The sequence below is a fragment of the Sinocyclocheilus rhinocerous genome, unplaced genomic scaffold, assembly GCF_001515625.1.
Source record: "Sinocyclocheilus rhinocerous isolate Xijiao unplaced genomic scaffold, SAMN03320098_v1.1 scaffold480, whole genome shotgun sequence".
In the NCBI taxonomy this organism is placed as follows: Eukaryota; Metazoa; Chordata; class Actinopteri; order Cypriniformes; family Cyprinidae; genus Sinocyclocheilus; species Sinocyclocheilus rhinocerous.
In genome coordinates this window covers 2,027,814-2,040,148 of record NW_015655401.1, presented here as the reverse complement: position 1 = coordinate 2,040,148, position 12,335 = coordinate 2,027,814, and the positions used below count along the sequence as shown (strand labels likewise).

Genomic DNA, 12,335 nt, shown 5'->3' with positions numbered 1-12,335 from the left:
AGTACACTCTTAACATCAGTCAGTCAAGCATTATAATATGATAATCAATATTATTTAATAATAGAAGTTTAGTAATTAGAATTAAAAGTTGATAACCATGAACTTAGGACTGGTGCTGGTGCTTTTTTTGGTCATTCAGTGTTCCTGTAAAAAAACTAACAATAATACTGATAAGATATTATTATTATACGAATCCTACTAATAAGAACAATATAAAGCGCACCAAGGATTAAGGACCTGTAATTTGCTCTTAAAATACATCAGTACATCAAAGAAAGATCCATATCTTTTTTTTCAGCAAAAGTTAGAATCACTAATTCAGTCACTTTTCAGTGATGTCTCTCTCTTTATCTTTGTTCATTTTTGTTTATTTGGTTGACAATGCCATGATAACCTCTGTTTTCCTGCTTTTCTCAGCTGCTAATAGCAAATGGATTAAGAAACATCCCGAGTGTGGTTATAACCTGGTGAACTCTCCCCATCTGAAGCCGGCCTGGGTGCTGGATAGAGCCCTGTGGCACATCACCTGTGCTATAGCTGATGGCAAATACGAAGACAGGGGTCTCCCAGCCCTAATCCAGAATCACGAACACCTCCATGTGAGTGAATCAGTGTCTGTTTGAAGCCTTAAAACAGAATTCATTATGAAGTATAAGGTGCTCTTATTTCCGTCAAGACAAACTGTATTGTGTTTTCACTAGGCCATTCGTGGAGTTCTCTGGCAGGATGTGTTTCCTAAGATTAAACTGTGGGAGTTCTTCCAAGTCAAAGTGGAACCGACGGTGGAGCAGTTCAGAGATTTACTCCAAAGTGGTGAGTTCCTGGGAGGTTCTCAGACACTTACGTTAAGAGAAATGAAAATGTTAATGTGTTTAGTGCTTTGTTTTAAATTGTCTGCACAGGAGCCAAACCTGATAGGAGCAAGACTGAGGGCAGACAGCATTGTCGTTTGCGCATTAGGCCCGCCCACTACCGGAGAAAGCGGTAGTTCTTAAAAGCTGAAGAATTCCAAAGGAACTCCGTTATTTTGACAGGAAAATACAACAAAGAATATCATTTACATGGATCACATCAATTCCTCATGTTATGTAAGACTCTCTCGCTCTCTCTCTCACTTTGCGCGTGTGAGAGAAAGTGTCAGCGAGTCGTGCGCCTTCACGCTAGAGTTTACGTTACTCCAAATACACAAACACAGGTGCGTTGCGCATCCATTCAGATGAAATTATAAATAGCACAGATCGCTTGACGGAGAGTGAAACTCTGAAGCGCTTCAGTCAGAGTGTTTGGCGAGTGAAAATATATCTGTGCTAAACTTATACTCAGCCTCCAACTCACACACTGGCGAGTAAAATCTAAGAATTTATTAGCCATTGGCTAATATTATACATCATTTAGTCGCCCAGAGTGAAGATTTAGTCGCATATGCGAGTGATTTACTCGCAATGTAGAGGGTTGCACTTAAAACATTTGAATAGTGGTGTAGATAAAAAATAAATTAAAATAACAAATAGTTAAGGTTCTGCATTATTTTGAAGCCACTAATGGTATTATTAATATTGCGTTAAATTAGGGAATTCTGTCTCTTTAGGACCTGTAATTTGCTCTTAAAATACATCAGTACATCAAAGAAAGATCCATATCTTTTTTTTCAGCAAAAGTTAGAATCACTAATTCAGTCACTTTTCAGTGATGTCTCTCTCTTTATCTTTGTTCATTTTTGTTTATTTGGTTGACAATGCCATGATAACCTCTGTTTTCCTGCTTTTCTCAGCTGCTAATAGCAAATGGATTAAGAAACATCCCGAGTGTGGTTATAACCTGGTGAACTCTCCCCATCTGAAGCCGGCCTGGGTGCTGGATAGAGCCCTGTGGCACATCACCTGTGCTATAGCTGATGGCAAATACGAAGACAGGGGTCTCCCAGCCCTAATCCAGAATCACGAACACCTCCATGTGAGTGAATCAGTGTCTGTTTGAAGCCTTAAAACAGAATTCATTATGAAGTATAAGGTGCTCTTATTTCCGTCAAGACAAACTGTATTGTGTTTTCACTAGGCCATTCGTGGAGTTCTCTGGCAGGATGTGTTTCCTAAGATTAAACTGTGGGAGTTCTTCCAAGTCAAAGTGGAACCGACGGTGGAGCAGTTCAGAGATTTACTCCAAAGTGGTGAGTTCCTGGGAGGTTCTCAGACACTTACGTTAAGAGAAATGAAAATGTTAATGTGTTTAGTGCTTTGTTTTAAATTGTCTGCACAGGAGCCAAACCTGATAGGAGCAAGACTGAGGGCAGACAGCAACTGAAGATCATTCAGGACCCTCAGTACAGACGTTTTGGTAACACAGTGGACATGAACTCCGCTCTAGAAACCTTTGTGCCCCATGGGTCAGTATGCTGCTGCATTGAGCATGTGTTCACTATAGTGTGCTTATTATTCTTTATGCATTGATTTTATGTTGCTGAATTATACATTAGTTTTATGTTGTTGTAGGAACAGTCCTGGTGCCATTGAGGATTGCTGTAACTGGCTGAGGAGAAGACTGGAGGAACTCAATGGTGAACAGTATCATGAAATTCAGCACCATCAGGAGCAGGTGAGTCTCTCTATACCTTTACCTCTAATTTCTTTGGAATCCAATGTAGTGATGTAATTTATTTACCTTCAGGCTACTAACTGCATTGATGGAACTGTAAGCTATGAAAGAATAGCTGACCACGGACCCAAGTTGGACCCCGTCACCAGGAAACATCCTCTGGTTACTAGGTAGCATGGTTCATTCTATCAGCCTCTATTGAAGATTTAGCATCATATTCATTTGTGTAATAAAGTTTGTTCGTTATGTTTGCTATGATATGTAATGCTGTTTTGTCTGTATGCAGATATTTCACTTTCCCATTTGAGGATGCAACTTTGGAGCAGGATCTGGAGCTGATGAATCAACCAGAAAAGTCATGTCACTTCCTGGCCCATAATGGCTGGGTCATGGGGGACGATCCTCTGAGGAACTTTGCAGAGCCAGGTTTACCAGTTTGCTTTTCTGATCCACATAAAAACATAGAGCTGGATTAACTACAACTGTCCTTTCAGTGGCCAAAAAAATCTTTTTTTTCTGGATATAAAACTGTCTTTCACTTAATTGCGTGTGTGTGTGTGTGTGTGTGTGTTTGTCTGTTTGTTTTTTGCTTACTAAAATTGCAATTTGAAGATCTTTGAACATGTATTACTAATCAAATGTTTGGGGTCAGTAAGATTTATATATATTTTTTTAATAAATGACTGCTTTTATTCAGCAAGGATGGAATTTATTTGATCAAAAGTGACAGTAAAGACATTTATAATATTACAAATGAATTCTATTTCAAAAAAGGGCATTCTTTTAAACTTTAAATTCAGAAATTTTAGTCAGCTGTTTTAAACACTGATAATAATAAGAAATATTTCTTAAGTCACAAATAAGCATATTAGAGTAATTTCTGAATGATCATGTGACACTGAAAACTGGAGTAATGGCTGCTGAAAATTCATCTTTGTCATCACAGGAATAAATTGCATTCACCATTGTACTGTTCTTAATGTTTTTTGATCAAATAAATGCAAACTTGGTGAGTAATAAGAGATCTTTCAAAAATATTACAAACCCCAAACAATATTGAACCCCACTGCAATATTGAAAGCCACTCTTTAACCATATTTAAACCCACTCCTCAGAAATCCACAGATTTTCTCCTAAAAATTGTGCAGATTATATGCGTACTTGTAAAAATTAATTATGTCACTGTGGATTTTTATGAGAGCAGGGATGTAATTCTGATTGTAAACACAAGGTGGCGATATCAACACATTTACTCAACCCTAATCATTGGCAACACTTGCCAAGCCTTTTTGGCAATAAGGTGAATCAAAGTTGTTTTTTCTTCTCCTCATTCTGGTTAGGGTCCAATGTCTACATCAGGAGGGAGCTGATCTGCTGGGATGACAGTGTTAAACTGCGGTATGGCAGTGGGCCCGAGGACTGCCCCTACCTGTGGGCCCACATGCAGAAATACACAGAGATTACGGTCAAGCACTTTGTGGGAGTGCGTCTGGACAACTGCCATTCAACTCCACTGCATGTGGCTGAGGTACCGTGGCAGTGTTAAAAGATGGATTATTACTTTTGGCTAGATCACAGATGAATAACGTGTTTGAGATTAACTATGTGTAAAGATGAATATTAGACAAAGGGGGGCAGGATTGCTTTTTTTTTTCCCTTACACATTTTTATATGACAAGATTGTTAGTTACTGTCTTGGTTAGTACGTTTTGGATAGTGATTGTTCCCCATCCACCGTTTGCTACGTCACAGGCTGTACTTCACATTAAAAAATATTAAGTGTGGCTCGTTCTCCATCCTTTGCTTATTGATAAACCGGTGATGGTATAATGGTCATGCTATGCAGCGGATGCTATTTTCAGTTTTAATATGGTGTTTTTTAAATTATAAAAGCTTGATAAGATTTTAAATCTTTTATTAGACAAATTAATATGTTTGAATCTTGATAAAATGCATTGAACCATCTGGTCACGTTGGGATTAGTCATGTTGATATTAGTTATATCTAAAGGTATAATGGTCATGCTATGCAGCGGATGCTATTTTCAGTTTTAATATGGTGTTTTTTAAATTATAAAAGCTTGATAAGATTTTAAATCTTTTATTAGACAAATTAATATGTTTGAATCTTGATAAAAATGCATTGAACCATCTGGTCACGTTGGGATTAGTCATGTTGATATTAGTTATATCTAAGAAGAGTAACAGGGTTGACAGTTTCACAGTTTAATTTAACATTAATTAAACAGTTGAATTAAACCTTGTGCTCAAGAGCATGGAACTACAAGTTAAAGAGTTTTGTACTGTTCTCGGAGGTCCACTTATAATGTTATCAAGATTTTTACATCAAAAAAACATCATAATTTAGAAGTAATAGGCTATTTTCTGTGCTGTTTTGACCCCCCTCATCAGAACGCTCTGTTTGAATAGGCGTGGCGGATTGTAGACTCGGTAGTAAACGCCCACTGCTATGATTGGCTAACAGTTTATGTCTGACAGCCTACATCCTTCAAAGATGGACGCTGCTGTGATTTAGGTCAAAACCACATAAATACTCAGTACATATCAAACGATCTGTAATAACAGACAAAGAAATAGTGATCACGTAATAAAAACAGTTACTCACACTTGTATGGTGCGACATTACCGTCGGATCCAATATAGTCGGCACAGCATCGTCTTTTAGTTTCAATCTTTCTGAAAATCTTGCGTCGAATTGTGCCTTGTTTGTAAACTAATCCACGGTAAAATTAAGTGAACAAATGACCAAGTTCTTACTGACACGGTCTGTTGGTAATGTTGGGATCAGAAGGAAGGCAATGCAAAGACTGTTTTTCCACAACTTGGCACTGCACTGCGTCTTGTTGTCTTCGGAGTATCTTTATCGTTTGGTTTCTGCGAAAACCTGTGTTTGCCTCTCGTTATTCATCTACAACATGAGTGAATCGGTGGGTGCGGCTAAACAGGCAGTGATGCAGAAGCAGGCGTTGATCTTCTCCTGCGGAGGCGGGGTTTAGCCACACTAAAGTGACATTCCACAAGCTGTCGTTTTGTCAGATTGGCTTCAATATAAGTTTTTAGACTAACGAGTTTTGAGTTCTGAAACTTGCAGGATGTTTTTAGGGTACAAGGACCTCTTATATGTCAAAAGTGAATGATTTCTCAATTTATGACCCCTTTAACCGATAATTGAAAAGTGGCTGTTTGTAGAATCATCAGCATTACTTCTGTTTAACTATACAAAATCATAGTAACAGATTGTCTCTTAAACCAAGTGTTAAAAAAGGAGATTTTTTTTGAAGAGTTAACTTTTAAGAAATAGTTCACCCAAAAAATACAAATTTGCTGAACGTTTACTTACCCTCAGGCCATCCAAGATGATATTTCATAGTTGAGCTTGCTTCTTCATCGGAACATATTTGGAGAATTTTAGCACTGCATTTCTTGATCTCAAGTGGATCCTCTGCAGTGAATGGGTGCCATCAGAAAAAGTTAAAACAGCTAATAAAAACATCACAGTCCACTAGTAATGCACACAACTCCTTTGCATTTTGAAAAACAAATTGTGATAGAAAATGAGTGTTTCTACATTACAATTAAGAGTGACCTGTTATCAGCGGTGACTGTGTCAAAGTAATGTCCATATGACAGAAATGTACAGTTCTAAGATTACACAAATCGGCAACAGCTGTTTATTGTTAAAGTTATTTGAACACGCATGTATATGTAGACTCAAATATCACCCAACAAAACCCTTTAGCATCATTTGACAGTTTTTTAGGCCAGCAACCCCTCTCACTTTTAACTCATGTTGTGCTCTGCAGGCCATGTTGGCAGCAGCCAGATCAGTCAGACCCAATCTCTATGTGATAGCCGAGCTCTTTACAGGCAGCGAGCTGATTGACAATGTGTTTGTTAACCGGCTGGGAATAACCAGTCTTATCAGAGGTATTGGAGAGTCTTTTAGCATGACACTAACAATGTCTTATTTGTTTGTCTTTCTTTTTGCTATGCATCACCTGTCATTTTCTCAATGAACTATCTCTCCTAAATATATATGTCCAAAATCTCTCACCTTGACATTGAAAATCTTGCTTTCCACTTCTTGTCTCATTTTGGCTTCATTTGAGGCATGACTCTCTCCCTTTCTGAACCCATTTTTCACACCCCATCTGACACACTAACAACCGTGATTTGGTTTCCTCTTGGCTGTGCGTCTTGCCCTAACCCTGCTTGCTGCAGTTCATGCTGGATGCTGCTCGCACCCTCAGACCTGACCTGTACGTGGTGGCCGAGCTCTTCACAGGCAGCGAGGAGCTGGATAATGTCTTTGTGACTAGATTAGGAATCTCTTCACTGATCAGAGGTATGGCCTTCTAATAATCCTGGTTTTGCATTGTGGCTGTTTTGTTATATTGTTTTTGTTACATGAGTGTATGACTTGAAATCTAACTCCATCAAACATTTCGAATTATTATACTACGATCGATCACCAATCAAAAGTTTGGAGTCGGTAGGATTTTTTTAATGTTTTGAAAGAAATCTTTTATGCTCATCAAGGCTGCATTTATTTGTTAAAAAAGACAGTAAAAAGAGGAATATTGTGAAATATTATTAAGTTTTAAATGTTTTTATTTTTTTTTTAGTATTGTTTAATGCAGAGAAAGTTCAAAAGAACAGCATTTATTTGAAATTGAAGTCTTTTGTAACATTATAAATGTATTTACTGTCACTTTTGATCAATTTAATGCATTCTTGCTGAATAAAAGTATTAATTTCTTTCAAAGTAAAAATCTTAATTATTCCAAACTTTTGAATGGTAGTCTAAGTGTACAGAAAGTAGCACTCTGATTCTACCACAAATTATTGAAATCAGTGTTCATTAGCTTTTCATTATTTACTCACCTCATGTTGTGCCAAACCTGTATGACTTTTTTTTTTTTTTGTATTGGAGCTTTCAAGCTTAAAGGATACAAGTGCACCATAAAACTAACCAAAAAAATGTAAAAGTAGTCCATATGACATGTTCACTATATTCCAAGACTTCTGATGTCAAACAATAGATTTGGGTAAGGAAATGGTCCTAATTTGAAGTAATTATTTATTGAAAATCTTGATATCTAGCTCTCCTAGGTGCGTTCATGAGAGGTGGCAATGTCCAATTCATGAAAGATCACTTTTTTTAGTTGTTTAGAATAGATATTTTCAATGAATCTATTGATCTGGTTAGCAAAACTGGTCCAAATGATTTGTTTACATATAATTTGAATTTTGAAAACTGAAAGTCATACAGGTGTGCAATGCTGTGAATGTGAGTGAATAGTGATAAAGTTTTTATTTTTGGGGAGAAATAAGTAGCACATATTAAAAATGATTCAGCGTTCATACTTTGCATAGTGTCATTCTTTGTGCTGTTGTAGAGGCGATGAGTGCAGGAGACAGTCATGAGGAGGGTAGGCTGGTGTACCGGTATGGAGGGGAACCTGTGGGGGCTTTTCTTCAGCCCAGTCTCAGGCCTCTGGTGCCCAGCATTGCCCACGCCATGTTCCTGGACGTCACACATGATAATGAGTGCCCTATTCAGGTATAGTGTTTCAAACACATAATACAGTGTGTTGTTGGAGCCACTTGAATGAGTTCTTATTTTGATGTTCTGTGTTGTAGATCCGCTCTGTATATGATTCACTGCCCAGCTCTGCTATTGTTTCTATGGCCTGCTGTGCCACTGGTAGCACGAGAGGCTACGATGAGTTATTACCCCACCAGGCAAGAGATTTAACTTCACACACACCCACAAAACATGGATTGAGTTCATTTTCTGAGTCCTTCTTTTTTGTATTTGCCATCAGATCTCAGTGGTATCAGAGGAGCGCTTCTATAGCAAATGGAATCCTCAGGCTAAGCCTTCGTCCCCTGAAGAGGTCAACCTGCAGTCAGGAATCATCGCCGGAAAGCTGGCCCTCAACCAGCTACACCAGGAACTGGCATCAAAAGGCTTCAACCAGGTAAATGCAAACTCAGTCTGAGGTCTTCCGGTGGGTCCACAGTGACAGTTATGCCACATAGACTGTTGAGTGATAGTCCACTGTGCAGCACCAATGCAGGTTTGGCAGAAAGGAGCATCATGGCCGCAACGGGGGCACTTGTGTGTAAATGAATAAAAATAAGAATGAAGACAAAATCCTGTTTATTTAAAAGCTTAATGGAAATCAAGTAAACACAAATATAAGAACAACTGCAATTGAAAAAGAGTGGTTGAAAAATTAACAAAGTTAAAAACCACCAAAATAGATATAATAGTTTTTGTGTAATGAGCTATTTGCACATGGTGGAGGAGATCTGTTTACAGAGAAGGCATCACACCTGCAGATGGCGATATGGCATGTAACACAAGTTAGGTTGCCAATGGACTTTTTTCACATTTCCGGGTTTCTCAGCAGCAGAAGTCGTCATAGTTGGGTAAACTTCTATAGCAGTGAATGGGAGACTACCACAAATATATTTTTTGCATTCCCATTTCCTCAAATAGCAAAAGAAAAACTCCATGGTATTGTTTTCATGACTTTCAAAAAAAGGAAAGAAATAGAGAGAGATTGATAATGGCAGTCAGTAGAGAGAATGATGTCAAATTTACTGTCACTCCCATAGACGCTGTATTAGAAACACCCTCTCATTAGCGTTAACTAGTTTTTTTGTAATTTGCCAACACATTCAAATAATACACATTAAAATAATATTTACATATGCATTGAAATATTACATTATAAATATAAGCCAAAAAGTAACCTGAAATTAAGAATGTATTAATATTAAATGTTATTAAAATGATTATGAAAGTAAAAATGCAGAACTATAATAAAAAACTTGGTTCAATTAAAGTATTACTAACAAAGCCATTGCTGTTATATATGTGTAATATACATATATATTCTATAATAAAACCATTATTATAAACTAAAAATAATAAGTAAACAGAATTAGAAATAAATAGTATTAAAATACAAATGAAAATATGCAGAACTGTAATAAACTTGGACAAGTTTAATCAGGTAACTAAATACATCATTGCTGGAACTAACTAACTAGCTAAAGAAATAAATGTTAAAATTTATAGATAGTTTTTAATATTTTTATATATTATGTCTTTATTAGATATATAATGTTAAATACTATATACAAATTTATAAACTAGAAATAAACTAAAACGACGAAGTAAATTTTTAAATAGTGCTAAGATAAAAATAAAACTGATATTCAAAACTATAATAACCTTTGACAAGCTTTATCAATATGTCTTTGGGTGTTTTCTTAGGTGTTTGTGGACCAAGTGGATGAGGACATTGTGGCGGTCACCCGTCATTGTCCCAGTACGCACCAGTCAGTGGTGGCTGTGTGCCGCACTGCATTCAAGAACCCCAAACACCATCGCTACACAGACGAGGTTCCATCAATGTGCATCCCAGGTGTGTCAAAGATCCGCTTCTCCTGATCAGAGAGGCTGAACCTTCTTCAGGTTTAACTCAATGAGAAATCCTCTCTCACTCGCCCTCAATGAGATTCTGTTCTGGCATCTGGTTTTATTCTGTCTCGATTATGTGTCCTTGGACTTAATGCCTGACTGGAAGCCAAACCCTGAAATCTCTCTGAAATCTCACAGGTAAGATAGAGGAGGTGGTGTTGGAGGCACGTACCGTGGAGAGGCAGGCGGGCTCCTACATAAAAGATGAGAGGAGCATTAATGGCATGCCTGGGTACACAGTGGAGATTAAAGAGCACATCCAGGTAACCTGAGTGCTGTGAGACCGCTCTAATTATAACTGTCCTAAGCCGACACAATGGCCTCCGCTGAGAACACTCATTCACAAAAAAAGCAATGCTCAACCCCTACCCTGCAGTTAAAACACCACAGCCCTCAAATAGCTCTGGTTTCATCTCAATAACTTGTTTTGGTAAAGCTCCCCTTTCCTGTCTGGTTGTAAATGTCTGCCGCCCGGACTTGCATGGCCTTTTGATTGCCTGTACTGTCAACACTGCACGAGTCAATCTTATCTTTTGGTCTCAGAGGTTCCTTTGTTTGCGTCTCTGTCTTTTCTCAGCTGAAGGACAGTAAGGTGGTGCGGCAGGCTGGGGTGACGTCTCGAGGGCGCAGTGAATATGTGCAGGAGATTGTGTTTGAGCAGCTGACGCCTGGAAGCGTTATTGCTTTCAGGTTAGACTTCAAAAGCCTTACTGCCCCTGTACCAAATCAGGATTTTGCAATAAAGAGGTTGTCCAACATTGTACCAAATTTTTATTTTATATTTTTACAAAAAGCAACAAAAACTTAAACTTGAAATGTACTTATATTAACATGAACTGCATAGGCGTAGCCTACTGACTTTTTATGCAGGGATTGACTTTAAATACTATTGGATAGTTGCCTTGCTAAAATGGAGTTTGATTGGACACACAATCTTTGATATCAGCAACAAACGGCTGAAAGTGTTTTGAAAAGTGTGGGGTTGGTAAGATGTTTTTTGAAAGTAGTTGTATTATGCTCATCAAGGCTGCGTTTATTTGTAAAAGCAGTAGTATTGTTAAATATTACAATTTAAAATAGCTGTTTTCTATATGAATATATTTTAAAAGGTAATTTGGCAAAGCTGAATTTTCATTACTCATTAGTCATTACTCCAATCTTCAATTTTACATGTTTCTTCTGAAATTTATTTTAATATGCTGATCTGGTGCTCGAGAAACGTTTCTTATTATTATCAATGCTGAAAACAGTTGTCCTGCTTAATATTTCTGTTGAAACACTGTTGTTGTTGTTTTTTCAGGATATTTGATGAATAGAAATTCATCAAATATCCTGAATGAATAGAAATTTAAAAGAACAGCATTTTATTTAAAAATAGAAAACGTTTGTAATATTATAAATTCTTTACTGTCACTTGTGATCAATTTTATGTCTTTGCTGACTGAAAGTATTAATTACTTCAAAAAATCCTAACCACACAATTTTGAACAGTAGTGTTAATTAAGTTGTTTTTAAATATACGTTTAAAAAGGTGAAGTGTCTTTCTTTCTCAGGGTGAGTCTGGACCCCAAATCTCAGGAGCTGGTTGGTGTGTTAAGGCACCATCTCATTCAGTTCAATCCGCTGTATAAAGCAGGAAGTCTGACTGATCCAAACACACCCGACATACTGAAGAGTCCACTGACAGAGTGAGTTCACATTTCATCCACATTTATGCTTTTCCACCATCATGGTGCTGGTGCCCTGTCTAGATCCTTTTCGCAAATTTCCTCTGAAGCTAATGGACATCCCGATCCCGATCCTGTTTTTGTTGTGCTTAAGAGCTACTGCAGCCTTATAATCTAGATCTCCTGCATAGATTTTCTTACTGTGTTTAGAGAACTGAACATTTATGTCTTCGTTCATTGTTGAGAAGTTCTGAAGATGCTTTTTCGTGTTTCATCTCCACACCAGGATTATGTCTAAGATGACTCTGGCTGATATGAACGTTCTTCTGTTTCGCTGTGATGCAGAGGAGAAGGAAGAGGGTGGGGGCTGCTACAACATCCCCGGCTGGAAGCCACTCAAATACGGTGGTCTGCAAGGTAGATGAAATATGCAGATGAAACTTGTATTTAACAGGAAAATATACATTAGGTTTATACTAGGGATGCACTGATACCGATACTGGTATCGGTATCGGGCCCGATACTGAGCTCCTGTACTCGTACTCGTACTCGTTAAAA

The 12,335-nt window shown here is 37.7% G+C and overlaps 1 protein-coding gene across 3 annotated transcripts in view; it reads left to right on the top strand.

The window, feature by feature from the left end:
* The window catches only part of LOC107718145 (glycogen debranching enzyme-like), a 31,268-nt gene that overhangs the window by 7,393 nt on the left and 11,540 nt on the right, over positions 1–12,335 (top strand). The window contains exons 4-19 of one of the 3 annotated variants that reach the window (XM_016525126.1): positions 418–599; positions 702–813; positions 2,260–2,383; positions 2,490–2,592; positions 2,665–2,762; positions 2,879–3,018; positions 3,933–4,120; positions 6,834–6,957; positions 8,012–8,175; positions 8,256–8,357; positions 8,441–8,596; positions 9,904–10,054; positions 10,249–10,373; positions 10,688–10,800; positions 11,664–11,798; positions 12,064–12,194. In XM_016525126.1, coding sequence (XP_016380612.1) covers positions 418–599; positions 702–813; positions 2,260–2,383; positions 2,490–2,592; positions 2,665–2,762; positions 2,879–3,018; positions 3,933–4,120; positions 6,834–6,957; positions 8,012–8,175; positions 8,256–8,357; positions 8,441–8,596; positions 9,904–10,054; positions 10,249–10,373; positions 10,688–10,800; positions 11,664–11,798; positions 12,064–12,194 — 2,148 coding nt within the window. Of the gene's footprint in view, positions 1–417; positions 600–701; positions 814–1,776; positions 1,954–2,055; positions 2,168–2,256; positions 2,384–2,489; positions 2,593–2,664; positions 2,763–2,878; positions 3,019–3,932; positions 4,121–6,833; positions 6,958–8,011; positions 8,176–8,255; positions 8,358–8,440; positions 8,597–9,903; positions 10,055–10,248; positions 10,374–10,687; positions 10,801–11,663; positions 11,799–12,063; positions 12,195–12,335 lie in introns of those variants that run through there. The other 2 variants (XM_016525125.1, XM_016525124.1) reach the window with 2 other exon arrangements.